Raw genomic sequence first — 18,561 nt, 5'->3', positions numbered from 1 at the left:
ACTAAGAGGAACCTGGCCGGGAGACCCCACAGCTCTGGTGATGTCTTTCATCCAGAGAGAGATCCCTAAAGAGTGCCATGGAGACATCTCTTTGCCACCTCATGACAGTACTGAAAATAAATGAGAGAAGATCCAAAGCAAAAGCACATAATGCATACTACAGTGGCAAAAAACACAAGCAAAGATCAGAGTGACACACAAGACATTACAGGTTCTGAGTATTGTATTCGACATGAGCAGCTACTCGTTGCGAAACTATGCAAATATGTAATAAATATGTATGTGTGTGTACATGACCTGGGCCCTAGAAGCTCTTGTAAACAAAAAATTTATGTATGTATTGTGAGGTGTTGCGGTTACCACGTTCCTTGGAGCTGCAACGTTTAGATACATTTGGCAAGCTATAAGTGATTCTTTTTTGGCTTTTGCGTCATTCCGGTGAGCCAAAGAGCCACTTTATCACATCAACTGATCGGTTACAAAAAAGGTGAGTCCTTTGGATCAGTCTTTCTTTGCCACGCCACAGCAAGCACTCTGGAACGTCCACTTTAATGACTGTTTTGAATAATTATGCTGGACATTAGGTGTGATCTAACAGACCAGACACGGGATTGCCCTCAACCAAAGTGGTTTAAATATACATACAGAGTTACTGAGTACTGCCATACCCTGTGATTGAAATGCAAGCCTCTTCAAAACCATTAAATAAAGTTGCTGTACTGCATGTTCCATGTTTTCTAATTCTTCTGTCTTCAACCAATGACAAGCTATTGTCACATCACTTGCTATAGCTACCTGGTAGCTTATCACCACCAGTGCTGAAACTAACAGCCAGCAATTAGAGATGTTCCGCAACATCCCCAATTAAGTATGACATTTCCCCAAATAAATTTGTATTTATTTCACACAAAGATTAAAATTTTGTCATTCCAAGACAAGATGCATAGGTACATCCCAAAAACAACAAACTTCAATGTATTAGTTAACAACGGACGCAAAAAATATACAAAAACAACCATGCAATTAGAGTATGTCTTTTTGTCCCAGTGTTGTGGTCTAACATTAATGTACAGATCATCAAATTGATCCTCACAAAGAGACATGTTCTACTATGGTACCTAGTAGAATCAAGTACCAAAAAAGGAAACAATTCTTATTGTGATTGACAAGGCATAAACGCAAGACACAAATAACAAATATTTTTCTATTACAAATAACGTTCTATTTCATACTACATAAAGACCATACCACAAACAACAGCTAGCTTGTGCAATAAAACAAGTACATCAACTTGCTCAATTTGTCTCCCAACCTCCTACAAAAAGTAAATATTGATCACACAGTATGGCAACCTAGCAAAAACAATTCAAAACAAATGCTGCTTCCATAGTGCTAGTCTCTTGCACAGCCCCTTAACATGTGCACGAGGAGCAGAGAGGTTTGGGCTTTCTTTCACGTGCGGCCACCGCCCCTTCTCCCCTCCTCGCACACGTGTTAAGAGGGGCTGTGAGACTACCATAGTGCATACTTTAGAGCCTTAATTAAACGTTAATAACAGTCATGCTAAGCTTTACACCATCAACACTTGCCTTTATGAAAGTTAATACATAGTAATCCATCCCAGCCAACACTCATCATCCAAGAATTCCCACTCACCATGCTCATAAAAACCCATGTATGAAACTTGTTTCCAAGAACTGAACAACTAAAGGCTAAAAGCCCTGATAAAAAGAATACTGATATTATACAAATACAAACCCCAAACCTCTGCCAAAATAGACATTTTAGACATGGAAGTAACATAGACTAACACTAGACTCGCGTAGCCAAACCCTCTCTGTCACCATACTTCTGGCGGAAAAGGGTCTGGTCAAATACCTATACAATTCTTGTTTGTGCTCATCAAGATTCGTGGGGATAAAGACCTCTTTAAAGATAGTATGAGGTTTAAAAAGGTGTCACTCAATCGCATTTTGCTCGTGTTGAGTGTGGTGATTACTGTCATTAAAATTGTAATTAATTAACCAAGTTGTATGTCTGTGAACTGAGATCAGAGATTCGTTCGTTGATCTTGTGGGTTTTTAATAGCAAATTCAACACAGTAGTGCAATAAAGAGACTGAAAAAGCGTGCATTTCAAGGCTTTGCTGTCAAATTCTCACAGCCATGATGATCATGCATGATTAAGAGGAATACAGTTCCTCAAAATGTCAAACAAATAAGAGCACAAGTGCTACAGCGGCACTCTGCAGTCAAACAACACATTACAACAAGCAGCAACGTAGGCGCCAGACGAAGAAGAGCGTAGATTGCTAAACAAGGTATGCCCCATGGCTTTGCCTTTGTTGCGTCAGATCGCCAACTGAAACTGGAGCTGGACACCATTTTGAAAGAGTATTGCTTTAGCTAGTGAAAATGAGACTCCAAACTTTGCTTCAAATTAGATGTTAGAAATTTAGCATACCTCAACAGGTAATCGTAGACTTGGTTAGTTGTTTTCATAATCCCTGTTTTTGCTGGTCACGTGACTGACGTTAGAGGCACTCTATAGCAAGGTGCTTCAATGATACGTGCATTGTAGCTACGGCTATCTCTGAAATGTGCAAACATGTCCTCTGCTTTAAAAAGGTACGCAGGAATAGAAATTTGCTTACCTGATGTAAGCATTCTGAACACATTGTCCACTACTACAGCGTGCACGTTAGAGCTTTGTATCAGCTAGAGCAGCAGCTGGCAAAAGCAATGTCTGATTACTGCTTATCTTGGACAAGCATCAAAGTTAGCAACAGCGGCTTGCAAAGAAATCAGCTCTGTTTTGCCTGGGTTTCTTGACTCCCTGGGTCTTCCAGATTTTTGGTTTTCAGAGTCGCGATGTGTGTCAGTTTCATCATGTCAAAAGCCAGTTCACGAATGATTACGTGCATGGAAGCAACAAGAAATTGAATGGAATGATGACGTCACGTGTCAGTATAAGATTTGTCATAGATTTTTGCGCGGGCATGGCCAATTGGCAACTACCATCAACCCCACCTTTCTAAAAAAATCTGCAGCTGGGTTTTAAGTGTACATAGTCATTGTAAGTGCTGAGCCTATTTTGTAGTGTCTAATGTAGTTAGACGAGATTGACTCCACCCGGTGAGGTGGCACACGCATAGCATTATAGGGGTGGTACCAGATTAGTCCGCATGCGCTTACTGTTGGCAGCAAAGAGCGATTACTAACATGCGCTAATGCCACACCTATAGATTGAACTGTGCTCTTTGTAGGAACTTTCTAGCATGGTGCTGCATCTAGATATTGTCTAGACAATGGAATGTGCCCTCTTGTCCAACGAAATCGCCCGCAGAAGAACTCATAAAATGCTTCCATTGTCTCTTGGAATTTGTTCCATTTTCTGTGGTTGCAAATGCTAGCTCTTCTATAGTCGACAGGAGAAAGGAATAACTATTGCTGATCGTACATGGAGCTTCAACCTATGACTTACCTATTGTTATTTATGCCTAGCGACCAAAATCGATCTACATTTACAAGCTAGCGCACGCGCCTATTCGTGTTTGATTGTTTGCATTACGAGATCAGAGAAAACGTACCCACGATCAGACATGCTGGTGTAGCACTCCTACAGTGATCTATAAAAATCGCGTAAATCCCCTGCTGTCCGGATGACAGAAAGGAGGACTGGGGTGACTATGTACCTAGCCTTACACATATACGTGTAGTATGCGAGATCTAGTAGGCGTCTATTCTACTGGTTTCCTCATACTAGCTACGTGTAGTAGACCAATCTTGCCTGTATATGTCAAAAGAGACACATTGTAACATCATGCAGCAGCAACGGGCAGCAGAATCCATCAAAAGCAACACCTTGCTCGCCGTTTTCATTCAATGAGGCCTTATGAATGCTGTAGAGCAAATTTCACAAACAGGAAAGACTCTAGCTGTAGCTTTCAAGTTGTTCAACTTCTCTACGACAAAACAAAAGAACATAAATAGAGATAGGATTGCACTGCATGCATACCAATCTGGTCTTTATGTTTAAGAAACCAAATCCGGTATGTTAAATAACCGGCTTCTGGCTATGCGGCAACACAGCGACATCAAAGACTGTTCACCAGACCCTTTTTTCGCCTGGAAGTATGAGACTATTGAGTACCTTGGACACATCAGAGATTCTGAAAGCATTCGCTCGTCTGACAGTAAAATTCTAGCAATTCGACATATGCCAACCCTGCAAGACGTTTCAGAAGTGCGATAATTTGGGGATGGCAAATTACTCCAGCAGATTCTTCCCAATGATGTCTGAATATATAGCTTTGTTCATAGAGTTATTAAGAAAGGATGCCCATGGGTTTGGAGCACCAAGACCCAATATGCATTCAACCAACTCCAGCAACGGCTTATGTCCTTGACAGTTTCTAACAATGTATGACCCAAACCTTCCTTTAGGTTTGGCTTGTGACGACGCAAGTGAAAAAGATATTACCTGCTGCATATTCCATTTTTGTCCTGATGGAAAAGAACGACCCATCGCATTTGGTTCCAAAACATTGTCTAGAGCTGAAAGAAATTATTCTCAGATTGAGAAGAGAGGTCTGTCAATTGTATTTGGTGTTCAGAAATTTCATGATTATTTGTTGGGAAGAAATTTCATTTTAAGAACTGACCATCGTCCGCTGACTACTATTTTTGATAGCGCTACAGTTACAATTCCAACTAGAGCGAATAGTCGTTTAGCAAGGTGGGCTCTGTTGCTGTCACAGTATGATTATGTATGTAAAGTTTAGTCTAACCAACAATTCAATCCAAAAAATTGACTAAGCATGCTTTGACATGGATTGCCCGGATCCATGTTTTGTGCCTAAAGCCGGGTTTACACTAAAGACGTAAGGAGGTGTTACGTGCTCCTTATGTTCTCTTGCATTTTCTTACGTCCTTGCGTGTCTGTTCACATTAAAACGGTTTTGCAGAGACAAAAGGACACGTTAAGAAATGCAAAAAATAGACTAGGTTTCCATTCTTGCATCTCGCGTTTTCTATATCAACCTCACTTGTGGAGTAAATAAGTCCTGTATCTTCTGATGGAAGAACGTCTAATTGAGAGCGTTCATTTGTCTCATTGTATTTTTACATCGCTGAGACGCATTTCCTGCATCAAATTGTGATAGACTCCTTGCTGGAGCCTTTTGGCAGGAACTCAAGCAACCAATTTCTCTCTTTCTTTTTCTCTGTTGTTTGTTTTCGACACAACACAAGCGCTAAAATCGAGATTGCAATCAGTAAAACAGCTTCTTCGTAAGACATTGCAATGTGTAGCGTGCGTTAAATTGCGTCGTTGCAAGTCACAAAAGGCTAGCACGCTAACCAAGAGATGCAACACGGAGACATTTAATTAAACACAGTTTTAATGTGAACAAAAAATGGTGCACGGAGACGCAAGACGCAAAAGGTCTTGCGTGTTTAATGTAAACCTCGCTTAACATATACAGTGATGTCCAATGGCACATGAACCCTGCAGTTAAAGCAAGCAAGTGAAGCTAACCTTTATGTCCCAAAACACTAGGAAAAGAAGCTGAAGCTTTCCAGTGAGTCAATTTTAAAAACTAAGATAGAGCAATATTACTTACTGTTTTGCATAAGAATGGTACTCCAAAGACAAATGATGCTCATTTCACAAATACAAAGTGCTCACTGTTCTCTGAGCTGCTTTGGGATGTCTCACACCCTCTCTTAAAGCACACATTGCAAGAAGACAATCTAATACGAAAAGGCTTCAAACCATGCAAACACATAATAATTATAGTGACACAGGCACTTTAAAGGCAAACTCTCATAAAAACATATAATTTACACAATGAAAGCTAGAGACGTGTCCTTTGTGATAATAGTATTGGTTCCAGCTTACTGTACTACCTTGAATTATTGGGGGGGGGGGAGAAGTTAATTGTTTCAACCATGGCCAGAAAAGTGAGATTATTAGATAGGGGAATTATCAGAAAGTGGGGATTATTGTTTTAATTGTCTCCATTGTACTGCTACTTATCTTCATACAATATTGGCACCTAGTATACCATGGGAAACCTAGTACGTAGGTATCTGCATGCTGTCGAACCCCAAGTCTGAACCCCAAGTGTTTCACTCGCATCCCATAAGGGAATTTATTGTAGAAAAGAACTACTTGAGAGAGGGGATAATTCGAGATAGTACAGTATTTCCCTTTGTTAATTAAGAGAAATAGAAGATGGTGAGCTGGGTGATTGTTGATACCCATATGACTATAACCCCTCGATAACCATTCTGAAGAAACGAGACTGCGGGTATGTTATTGATAACAAGTAAGCAAACATATTTATGTGATAAAGAAAAAAAGAACTAGGGATGGCATACTTTTAGCCAGTACTTGATGAACCTCAATAGGAGTAGAAGAAGTTCATAAACAAGAAGTCATGCATCTCACTGTTAATCTGAAACCACTCTCCCACAATTATATCCATACTTCACTCCCATACAAGCAGCCACCTTGAAAACTAAACAGGAGTGAAGTAGAGATTTAATTATGGGAGAGCGGTTTCAGATTAACAGTTGATGAGACACATGACTTCTTGCTTGTGAACATTTTAACCCCTACAGAGCTTCATCAAGCAATAGCTAAGGTATGCAGCCATACCTACTTTTTATTACATATTACGCATCACATAAATATTTTTGCATACTTGTTCCTGTTTCTTGATATCTAAACAGCATGCAGTTCATGGAAGAAATGTTAGTTGTGTACGTAGCTGAATTCTTACTAAGTGCATGCACAGAGTCGTTAGACTCATTCTCCACCTCACAAGTTGGCACATGCATGCACATATGAGTGGTTACCGTATTTTCCAAAATTTAACAAATCAAAATGCATAGCAAAAATTTTCACAACTGTACTACCTGTTTGTTAATTTTTGGAAAATAAAATAACAAATGACATCGTCATTACTTGAATTTGAAGGCATTTTAATGAGTTAAGGAAAAGAAGTACTAAAGTGCTAAACCCTTGACGGGTGTACATGCACACAACATGCTAAGACATGTGTACAGTGTATGTAAGGCACTGAGGATCAGCAGGCACCAACGCTCATGAATTTGACACCCCGTTGAAAATCCCCTCATGTGGTGGTTACGCCTACCGTATTTACACAGCTATCACTGTCTAACCGCAATCATTTAGGCCCACAGCTAAATAGGCACAGGTTGTCGTAATGAGGTGACCCCAGAGCAGCCAGAGCCAAAACAAAACGTAACTTTGAAAAACATGCACGTGCAAATGTAGATTAGGCGTCTCTGTTCGCTCTGACTTTGGATACAGTAACAATAATTAGCCAAGCACACCAAAAATTCAAGCTGTCAGACTGCAGAACCACTCTATGCAGAAACACTGTAACAAGCCAAATGTTACAGGCCAGCTTTGCCTTACATGCTGGAGTAACACGCACATTCACTAAACACCTGGTTGTTGGTGGGAAAACATGCATGTTGCAAATGTAGATTAGGTGTTGTTTCTACCTGCTACACCTTTATCTGGAGCAAAAGACTAAACACAATGTACAGGATGGACACCGATTGCCGAATTCTCAATAGCAGCTATCAAACAAAGATAGGTGGAGCGTTTTGATGACATCACGTTCATCTATTGTTCGGTAATGACACTACGTCTCGTCTATTGGTCAGAATAGCTTCATTTGCATCTGCGCTAATCGAGTATAAATATGGTTGTACAGTCGATCGCACGTTAGACGACTACTATACCCTTAGCCCGCATATCCGGGCCTCGGGTAATTACCTTAGACAAGGCAGTTACTAGGGACAGCAAGAAGTGTCACAGATCAGTGCAAGGCAAAAAACGTTAGACGGGCATTAGTTACTAATCTCTAAGTTCGCCATCTGTCTTTCTTCACCGTCTTCATTCACGTGGTTTCACCTATCCTGACAGTCTATTTGGTGCTATCTACTTTCAGATTAGACCACAGTCGATGGCTTCAGTGACTGCCACTTCCAGTTTCTCTGCATACCACGGTACTCTATACCGTCTTTGTTCCATGTGAGAGTATGATGAAGGATCTCGGCGTTGCTGCTGCAATTCAATACAATTACAATTGTAAACCTAAGCTGCCTACTGACATGTTGACGACGGTGTTCACAACTCTACTACCACAACATGAATGTTATTTTTGGATTCATTAAAATTGCAAAAATACGATATGTCATTACTGCAATCAAGATTTTGAGAAAAGCGTGACCAAAGTTCACATTGCCGCAAAGATATGGCCATGAAGGTTGGAAGTAATGTTGCACCGATAAGGGTACAACAAATAAAGCCGATACCAAAATATCTGATATAATTATATTTTACAGATACAACAAATAAGTCGATACCAAAATATCTGATATAATTACATTTTACAGATAATTGTCAATGTTCATGTTTTGCAAGCCTTGCAGGGCACGAATCTTGTGTCCTCAGCCGCCTTGAAATGCTCACAAATGAGAGACTTCTGTTTCTTTGCCAAGATGCACGCAACTCACGTGGCCCTAATGGACTGCCTATGCATGACATGTGCAGCCCTATCAGCACAGACCTATGCCAAATTTACCGATTTCAATATACCAATTAACTGATTCAATTCAGTGGAACTCTACTTGGAAGTAAAATGACAAGTTTTGCCCAACATGCTCGCGCTAAAGCGATGATCAAAAATCACGGCGATTGCCTAGTACGCAAGATGGCATAATAATTGTAGCATCTTATTCAACTACTTCAGAAAATGCTATCTCAAAAGTGGACATACTGATGAAATTAATTAATTAGATCATGCATCAGCACTCCCTGATAAAATGAAAATAATATGGCCAGAGGTGAACTGGCAACCAGTATATGAAGATGCAGTTTAGGAAACCTGTTCCCAAACTCGGAAGAGAGGTTTGTTCACTACTGGACTAGGGTACGTATTTTGTCTACATGTTTCCTTTGTCATGAGGTGTTTGCACACGCCGCTGTGAATTACACATGTATGTAGCAAACCATGCTGTGTACACATCTGCACAGAGGTTTGCATTTTGGGTGTGACCTATCATAAGGTTCTTGGTGTGGTATACCACATGCCTGATCTGAAAATGCAATCTCTGCATGTAAACATGTAGCGTCAGCACGATCAGCTACTACATCAGTAAATCATGTGAGCACAAAACACTCTTTAATAGACCAGAGAGAGCCAAACAGGCATCCTGCACTCACCCGACAAATGAACTGTAAAACGCAATTCTAGAACCCATTTTAAAAAGCACAATAGTCCATTTCCAACCACATATCCTTGGTAGATCTTATAATCGACATATCTGCAATCTTGTTTCTTCAGAATGGCTCTCATAGGATTGTTGTAATGTCAGTATCATTATATGAGGATTGAGGAACGCCCATGTGCCCAACAGCTTAGAGTTTCCCAAGAACATAGCGAAGCAGTCAGAACCAATAATACTGACAAACAGGAGTAGTTTCTAGCTTTCACAGTGTGGATTATGGATTTTGGTAAAAGCTCTCCCAGTATAAGCAAAGAATCCATATGGCAAGTAATGGCAACCCAAAACAATCTCATTTGTGTTAGATCATGTCAATTGTATGGACACAATCTTATGATACTCAATCTCTCTATGACTGACTTGTCTGTCCTGCCATGTCGAATGTCAGCCAACATTCTCATTTTCTCAGTTTCACTTGTGAGTTTGTCATATGCACATAACAGACTGTGACCAAAATAGAACAATCAAATCATCAAGAGTCCTGCATGTTTGATGTAAACATATGTACCTGTCTAATGTTGGATATTTAGCCAAAATTTCAATAGCCATCTCAGAAGACACACCAGCAAATTGCACCAGCTGCTTGCCAAACATTTCACTTACAGTCAATGTCTACAGGAATAAAACAGTCAATGTCTACAGGAACAAAAGCAGCAGTTTACAATTCTAGACACAAACTTTAGAATACAATTTTAAAGCACAAATTTTTAGAGTACAGTTTACAATACCTTGTTCTTCATTGATGACTGAGAAAATTCTTCAAATGTCAACAATTTAACTGATGATGAAGAAAGATCAAGAAAAGAAGGAAGTCTAGGTTTTGGGCAAGCAAGGAGGATTTTATCCTGCAAATAATTCTAGTGCTAAATTCACTACTTGACGCTTACTTTTGTGCTCACCTTGTAAGCTGCAATCAATGTCCTTGTCATTACTGTCAGATATGCAACAGTATCATTCAAGCTTTGGGTATGTTTCACTTGAAAGCCATCCAAAACCTTAATAAACATGAAAAAGTGTCCACTCACTCTGTTTTGAGAATGCATTTAGCAAGACACTTGTACAGGTAAATGCGTGTGTGTGTGTGTGTGTGTGTGTGTGTGTGTGTGTGTGTGTGTGTGTGTGTGTGTGTGGTGCTGTAGCTCAATCAGTTAAGAGAGTCGTCCTATGGAGTGAGTTGTATCCGGCACCTTGCAAGGTTGCAAGTCCAAGTCACAGTGATGGCAAACTACAACATAATTTCCTTAAGCAAGCAACTTACACCCCGTTCACACAAGCACGCATAGCGAGCCGAGCTGCGTCAACCCGTGCCAGCCCAGTATTCCAGCCCATGTTTACATGACACACTCTGTAGAAGAAAGCCAATGCGCATCATTAACGTGCGTTAGTTACTTGAGCTTGACATAGCTCGCATTAGCTCACGTTTGCAATGGACAGAAGCCAAGCTGCTCGCGTTTTTACTCTATGGCTTTACAACAGTCATATCAAGAATGTGTACGACTTAGACGAGACGTCATAGGTCTATCGTCAGGGCCTGAGGCGACTGTTGCGCGCATGCAGCAACGAAGTTCAAAAGCTAAACTTCTGTTCATCTTAGTCATTCTATAATTGGATAAGACACAGAGTCTCCGTCTCGCTCCACGCTATTTGTACCATTTTCACCCGAAAGTATGATGCGGCGGAAAGGAGTCTGGCCACGCGAGACTACCAAATGAGCATGCGCGGCTTGTTTTCCAGCACACTAAGCGTTTACACGATGTACTTGACCCGAGCCAGCCCTACTAGATACTATACTGAGGCAAGCTGGCACGGCTCATGTAAACAGAGTATTACACACCATTGCTTCTCTTGACTCAGAAGTATAAATGAATACCTGGTCTTTGACTAGGCCGTAAGCAGCCATCGGCTGTGATGTAACATCAGCCACTGGGGTACCAGGTGAGACTTTAGGTGCTCACACCACAGTTGGCTTCACAAGCCAGTGCTCTTGTGGGTAGCTGGCCCAGCTCCAGGAGATTACTAGAGCAGGCCCAACATTTCTCCTGAGTAGCACACAGGAGCCCAACTGAAAGCTGAGGGCATAACCAAGAAATTGGCAGCTCCTGATGTTTGCAATTGTTTTTTGCGGTGTGTGTGTGTGTGTGTGTGTGTGTGTGTGTGTGTGTGTGTGTGTGTGTGTGTGTGTGTGTGTGTGTGTGTAAACATGGTTGTACGTGATCATACCACTATGTGCAATCTCACAAAATGTTTGGAGACACAAGTTACACTGCCTACGCCCAGGCTGCACGAGCTTGTGCTAAATGATATGCCCCCTTTCAAAAAGCTATTGTGAACGTTCTAGATGGTTTCCTAAGCGCAGTGTACCTGGTAAGTACTTTCAGTATCAATAAGAGTTGTTCTGTTGAAGTTGGTTGTTGTCCAATTTGCGTACAAGGTCCTTTTAGTCAAGTCTCTTCCTGGTTTGCTGGTGACTATGATTGCTGACAGTCTTGGTCATGTAGTTAAGTGGCATTGAAATTATAAAATCCTGATTACATCTGAAAACTATTCTGAGTTTGCTTCAAATGGACCGCCAACTTGTCATGAGAACATCCTAGACCATGATGCAGGCAAAGCCACTTTGTACCAAGTTGCGATACACTGTTTCTGCCCATTCTTTGTAGTCATTTGGACATGCTGGAATCTACAACATGAAAACTGCTAGGTTTGCTTTTTGAAATGTAAGTGCGCTGTCTTATGGTATTCTTCAAGTTGAAATAGTTATTCTATTTGATACTCTATATACCCAGTAGGCATTTTGTCAAGAGGTAGTCTGGTTACTCCTACTTCCTTCGAAAGTTTGATCTAGCATGCTTGATATTTGGATATACAATGTTTAGTCTTCCAGCAGCGTTGAGATTTCACATTGCTTGGATGCTGGTAGGAATAAAGCAAAATGGTTTTCATTAACACCCAGTGGTCCAAGAAGGGGATCTTCTCTTGAATAGGCTGGTTGGTTTAAGCCTTCGTGCTAAAAGTAGTGCTGTCTTTGTTTGTTACTGGTTGACAACGCGCTGTGGTTGACTTTTTCTCTGGACAAAAAGGAGTCTGACCAGTTGGAAAAGTTTGCATTTGTGTTCATTTCAACCCAGGATTCAAGCTTGGACTTTCAGACATGATGCAGCTATACTAATAGTAATGGCGGGATGCGCTTTGTGGTATACATATGATTCCCGTACTTATTTCACTCACTCTGTCTACATTGCAGGTCTACATCCTAATGAGTGGGTAGTAGACGTCATGCACTCAGCATTTGACAGGTCACATGCACACAAATGACACACACAATTTCAAAACAGCTGTTCGTAGTGCAAAAACACTGTACTTTGCAGGCTGAGTCTACCTACATATAGCACTGTAACTTACGGATAGCAAACATCCCATTCAGATGGCTAATAATGTGGCAGTTTCTGTGCTTCTTGACAATGTGGGAGTGGGAACTTCATCATACTATTGCCTGCCAACAAAGAATAGTTTTCAGGGGTACCCAGGATATTATGACTTCAGTGCCACTTGACTACATGACCAAGACTGTCAGCAAATCACACTCACTCCCAAACTAGGAAGAGACTTAACCAAAAGGGCCTTGTACACAAATTTGACTACAATCACCTATAAAACTACAACTTCAAGAGAGCAACTCTTATCAATACTGAAAGTACTTGCCAGGTATAGTGCACTCAGGAAACCATCTAGAACGTTCACAACAACTTAATGAAAAAGGGGCGTATCGTTTAGTGCATGCTTATGACATACACCGCCTGGTCTAAGCCCTTAGAGGGCATGGAAGAAGTTCAAGTTCAAGTGTGTGCATAATTGCAGTTAAAGCCTCATGTAATCACAACTTCCATATCACCTGTGTATTGACAACTGCTTGTCTGAGATTCTGTTCAGGCAAACAAAGTGGTACTCTGTGATAACAATCCTCGATCAAGTAAACCACATGATGCAATCCACTTTCCTTAAGTCGAAACTTTACAAGCACAGTGCAGAAATCAAACACAAGGTGACCAAGCAAACAACATCACACTCACTTTCTGCTCTTTAAATCTTCCATCCTTTATGCTTTGTGCAAGATCATCAAATCTCTTTCTTTCGATCACGTGATTGAGAATAACTTCCCTTCCAGCAGGCAATGCCAACACTCCAGATACTGGAGCCATTCGTTCTTTGGCAATCCACACAAAATCACCAACCTGTAGTTTACGAAGATCACATGAAATGCCTACAAGACATAAATGTTACTTTAATTCAAAGAAATTAGAAACAACACAAAGCAATAAAAATGTGTTCTAACCATTCCTTCTAAGTTCTTGAATGAGTGGCATTCGACGATTTGTTGCTCTATCATAACAAGAAATGAAAGGGCAGTTGAAATCGTGTTTCTGTTGTAAATGCAAACAAAGAGACGCAATACTGACACTCCAGCAGCTTCGCAGTAGTCAATACATAAAACAATGTCAAATTCTTCTACATAAAGTGCTAGTAAAAATGTTAACATTCATATTGAAAATGTGCATTTCACCTGGCAAAAGACAGTAAAGAGGAACAAAGTCTTCATCATTGTCACCACTCACGTTCACTCTAAAGACAGTCACAAAAGAGCACAGTTCAATAAATAACATGTGTCATGCATCATGTGCCATGTGTCTTGTGTCACGCTCACGCGCGCGCGCGCGCGTGTGTGTGTGTGTGTGTGTGTGTGTGATGAAAGTCCTCTCACTGAACTCTCCAAGAGTGTACCCCATGGTCTTTGTATTTTTGATAGTTCCCTGGCTAGGGGGAGAAAATACATGTCAACTGAGAATGGTGTGAGGCTAGAATGCCCTAGCCCAGCAAGATGGTCATCTGAGTGACTGTGTATATGCTACTACTCGCAGAACAGAGCGCATTCCGCTGCGTGTGGACAGAAATAGGGGTGACGCTGGGAAAAGAGCCAGTGACGCCAGAAGTAAGACTGGACCCAAACATCTAGAGGCAACTGGAGATCAAGGAGTTGTGTGTGCGAATAGGATTCATGAAAACCTCTGACTGATCATGGCAACTCAACAACTAGTAGGAAGTCAGCACATAAGGAATACCATCAACTTGAAATCTGACAAGAAAGAACCAATTGAACGTCAAATTCAACATCCAACATTAAAGTGGCTTGGTCGCTGAGAACGGATAAATGTCTCCAGTCCACAAAAGTTGCTGCTAAGAAGCAAGTTGCATAATGAAACACCCTCAGCATGATCCAAAGAAAAGGTGAGTTGATACCATACAACGAGACCTGATGTCATTGAAAATTGACCTGTCACAAGCCAGTGACCACACTTCCTGGCGGAAACTTCTGCGATGCCAAAGCCCATAGTGGGTACTGGCAGAATTCCAGGTTCTAGGTGTGTGTGTGTGTGTGTGTGTGTGTGTGTGTGTGTGTGTGTGTGTGTGTGTGTGTGTGTGTGTGTGTGTGTGTGTGTGTCATCTGTAGCTCAATTGTTAGACAGTCTAATTTAGAGTAGTGGAACATTTGGGACTTCCAGGTCATAAGTTAAGGATGAGCTCAGGCATAATTCCCTTGGGCAAAGAAATCACACAATTGCCCCTCTCGAATCAGGAGTATTCCAGGTAAATGAGTATCTGGTCTTTCACTAGAATGGACAGACTGCTGGCCATGGTCAGTGCCCATGGATAACTCTGACCAAGCTTCAAAAGGTTAGCCAGCATGGGCCCATTAGGCTGCTTAGGACACGGAGGCTTCATTCCTACAAATGGGGGAACTATCATCGAAATGCTGATGGCATAGCTGCGTAATCTACTACAGAGACAACCTTAGCGTCATTCAAAACCACAAGACCGCACACTAGCACTAACAAAATAAAAGTATTGAGTATTGGTACCAAAAAACAACCATTTCAGTTGATGGCCAGATCCTTGAGAATGTGTCTGAATTCTGCTATCTAGGTCGTATTGTGACTAACAATATGTGCAGCAACTGTGGAAACCAAAGGAGCCATGGCCCCCATAAATTTCATTCCTCACTGCATTACTTTCAAATGCAATAAAGCATAATTATATATATATCCCAAACATCTGCTTCTACAATTATGCTCAGGAGACTGTCATTCTGATGCTATTGAAAAATTCAAAACCAGCAAAACATTTGCAATTTAAAGAAAAAGATTACTTGCTAGTCATGAGCAAAGCAAAAAAATTAATAGGGCATGCTCACATTAGCACATGCTCATATCATTGCTTTGAATTAATACACCTAATTCAAACGCTCAGTAACCACAAAGTTTTGGGTGCTCTAATTCGCACTGAAGACAAAGGCAACTGAAAGTCTTTCTATAGCGTAAATTGGAGGGTTCAAAACGTTGTATTAAGAGGTTGCGGTAGACCGTGTCTAGTTGATAGGTTTTGTAGATATGGTATAGTTCTTGAATTCCTTCAGACGCGCAAACAACTGGTGCATTTATGTATGTCTCTATACGTCATGCTTTGTGGTAAAGGACACAGCTGCAATGACTATATACTTTTTTATAATGTAACAGTCAGGATTTAGAATAGTCAATCAAATACCTGCATATGTGAAAAATAAATAACCGTTTTAATGTGGCAGCAACCCGGATCAGGCGGCCTAATAGAATCTGGGTACGCAAGGCAGGGTGCCAAACGTAATTCAGATTAGCAAGGATTTGGATTAGTGAGGTTCTACTGTACCAAACGATGCATGGTCTGTGAAACCAACTGGGTGTTATCCACTGTCTGTTTCAAGAAAATGATTATCAATACCAGACATATAGGTCAGTGATGATGATCACATGATCAGTTTTTTCGCTTCCTTTGTTAGACTCTTCTGTGTGTTTTGAGACATAATTTTCTTTTTGAGATGTTTGAAAGTATCAGCTCATCAAATGGCCACGTCATTAGAGTGGACAACAGCTGACCTCAGAAACAGCTGTTACGGATCAAAATCAGAAGCAACCAATTTATGAAACACAACAATGCAGGGTTGATACAGTGCAGCAAGGCATTCGTTTCTGATAGGCCCAACTGATAGTGGGTATGGATGAAATTCAGGTGTGTGTGTGTGTGTGTGTGTGTGTGTGTGTTGTGTGTGTGTGTGTGTGTGTGTGTGTGTGTGTGTGTGTGTGTGTGTGTGAGCATGCATGCGCACACAAAAAGCGTGCGCTCATGCACACACAAACTTCATGTGCATGGAAATAAGAGAAAGCTTTATTAAATCAGTGCAATGTGCTCTCTCTGTCATTGCTATTATTACTCACCGTGTTTGCATGTTGCCTGTCGTTTGTGTTGTCTGCTGTTGCGAAGAATTGACATCACACATTGTGGTGTGAAATAACAGATTAGGTGGACTGTTAGTTTGAGAACCATGCACCTGAAGTCTAGCAGCCAAAGGCTCCAACTCAATTTGCAAGTCATCATCTGAAGAGACAACAGCCACATCCACAGGACATGCGGCTGAAGACCCTAAAACACATGACAAATCTATATTACAAAGACAAACATATTAGGGCAGTTACAATAGCAGTCATTATACAAATGAGTGTACAAATACTACTAGTACTTATTGCAGTTGTGTTTGTAGCCTCATACTCAGGCCCTCATGCGCAGCAAGAGAAGAGGGCCTAGTACACATAGTTTTCGCATGCGTGCATAATTACCCTAAAATTGGGGTAATATATGCATGCATGGGGAACTGACATTGTCTGGAACTTCAAGCCGATTGAAAAGGCACCTAAACCAGTGCCAAGTGCAAAAGATATGGATGGCAAAACAATGGCCATGCCCTGATAAAGCCATTGCAAGCAGTAATTCAATTTTGAAAGATGTTAAGTTACAACATTCAACTTGTGCTTTAGTGGCACAATTTGCAATAAGTCCAGGCTTTCATGTTATATTTCTCTAGCTTGTAGTCAAACAAACAAACTGTAGTAGTTGAGACCACAATGATTTTCCGTATCCTGTCGCGATTGGTAATCAGATGAACACATCTTTCTTGTTAAACACGTGATGTACAACTACACGCAGCTGCTCCTTCAGCAGTATGTTACCGAAAACATACTGGATCACCACAACGCAATTCCTTCACCAGCTGTGCCATTATTACTACTGCATGGCTTCAATCAGCTTGAAGTTCCAGACGTCAGTCTCACATGAGTGCATATATTAACTCAAGTTTGAGGTAATTTATGCATGCATGCAAAACACCTACCACGCCCTCTTCTCCAGCCAGGCATGACAGCCTGAGTATGAGACTAATTTTTACACCCTCGCTTTTACAGTAATGAGCCTTCTGAAAACCATGATAAAACTGTCAAAGTATCGCGAATGCAGATGCCATCTAAGAGGACTACTTCTAGTATCTATTGAACAAAGCCACTGTAATTTCACATGACCAAGTCCCTAACACTTTGATGATAGTTTTAATAGGGTGAATGACAATGCAATCGCCAACTTAAATTTCAGCCCTATTTGTCAGCTGTCTCACTGCACATGTGCATACCTATTCTCACCAAATTTGTCACAAATCAACAAGGCATCACTGGCACAACATATCAATCATGGCCATCGCTAGTCTCATTTATAGGCTAGCTCTTCAAAGTTTAAAGCTGTGGTCATCATATTTACTGCAACATCTAGAACCCTTAATTGGTAAAGGTTTCCATAGAATTCCAGTTAAATGTGCGAGTTTGCTACAGCAACCAAGAAGTCTCATTGCTTATAATTTGCACTGTGCATAATGCATTTGACTTACTCTTTTTACATAATGCAAAAGAATAAAATCTAGTTTAGGGTTAATTAAGGCACTTACCGTATTACCTCACAAAGAACGGCATGCCGTTATAAGCGAATTTTATCAGAATCCGCTACAACTCCAGCTGGTACCTATAACGGCATGCCGTTATAGGGTGAGGTGCCATTATAGAGCGAGGTATGGTAGTCACAGTAATACGAGGCCTATATTTTGATATTAATATTGCAGTAATGGAGGAGACATGTGTCAATGTGGAGGATGATGCTAATGACCATGTTGACGATGTTGCCGTTAGTGAAAACTTTGACTCAAGTTAGCCGAAAGCCAGAAGCAGGAAATCCTACACAGTAGGATTCAAGCTGGCGGCCATGGACAAGTTTGATCAGCATGGTGGCAATGTCGCACGAGCTTCAAGAGAATTGGGAATTTCAAGAG

General features: G+C 41.0%; 1 protein-coding gene across 3 annotated transcripts in view; it reads right to left on the bottom strand.

The window, feature by feature from the left end:
- Positions 1–1,190: 1,190 nt before the first annotated feature.
- Positions 1,191–18,561, bottom strand: part of LOC134189646 (crossover junction endonuclease MUS81-like) — a 30,550-nt gene continuing 13,179 nt past the window's right edge. For 2 of the 3 annotated variants that reach the window (XM_062657990.1, XM_062657992.1), the window contains 11 exons: positions 16,634–16,838; positions 13,891–13,949; positions 13,787–13,835; positions 13,663–13,709; positions 13,400–13,590; positions 13,222–13,338; positions 10,229–10,324; positions 10,058–10,174; positions 9,838–9,941; positions 9,690–9,773; positions 1,191–1,315 (listed from right to left, as the gene is read on the bottom strand). In XM_062657990.1, coding sequence (XP_062513974.1) covers positions 1,261–1,315; positions 9,690–9,773; positions 9,838–9,941; positions 10,058–10,174; positions 10,229–10,324; positions 13,222–13,338; positions 13,400–13,590; positions 13,663–13,709; positions 13,787–13,835; positions 13,891–13,949; positions 16,634–16,838 — 1,124 coding nt within the window. In that variant the 3' untranslated portion in view covers positions 1,191–1,260. The remainder of the gene's footprint in view (positions 1,316–9,689; positions 9,774–9,837; positions 9,942–10,057; positions 10,175–10,228; positions 10,325–13,221; positions 13,339–13,399; positions 13,591–13,662; positions 13,710–13,786; positions 13,836–13,890; positions 13,950–16,633; positions 16,839–18,561) is intronic. The other variant, XM_062657991.1, reaches the window with a different exon arrangement.

This window comes from Corticium candelabrum, chromosome 14 (genome assembly GCF_963422355.1).
Source record: "Corticium candelabrum chromosome 14, ooCorCand1.1, whole genome shotgun sequence".
Taxonomy (NCBI): domain Eukaryota; kingdom Metazoa; phylum Porifera; class Homoscleromorpha; order Homosclerophorida; family Plakinidae; genus Corticium; species Corticium candelabrum.
The sequence above is the reverse complement of the archived record's forward strand: the minus strand, read 5'-3'. Positions and strand labels throughout refer to the sequence as shown.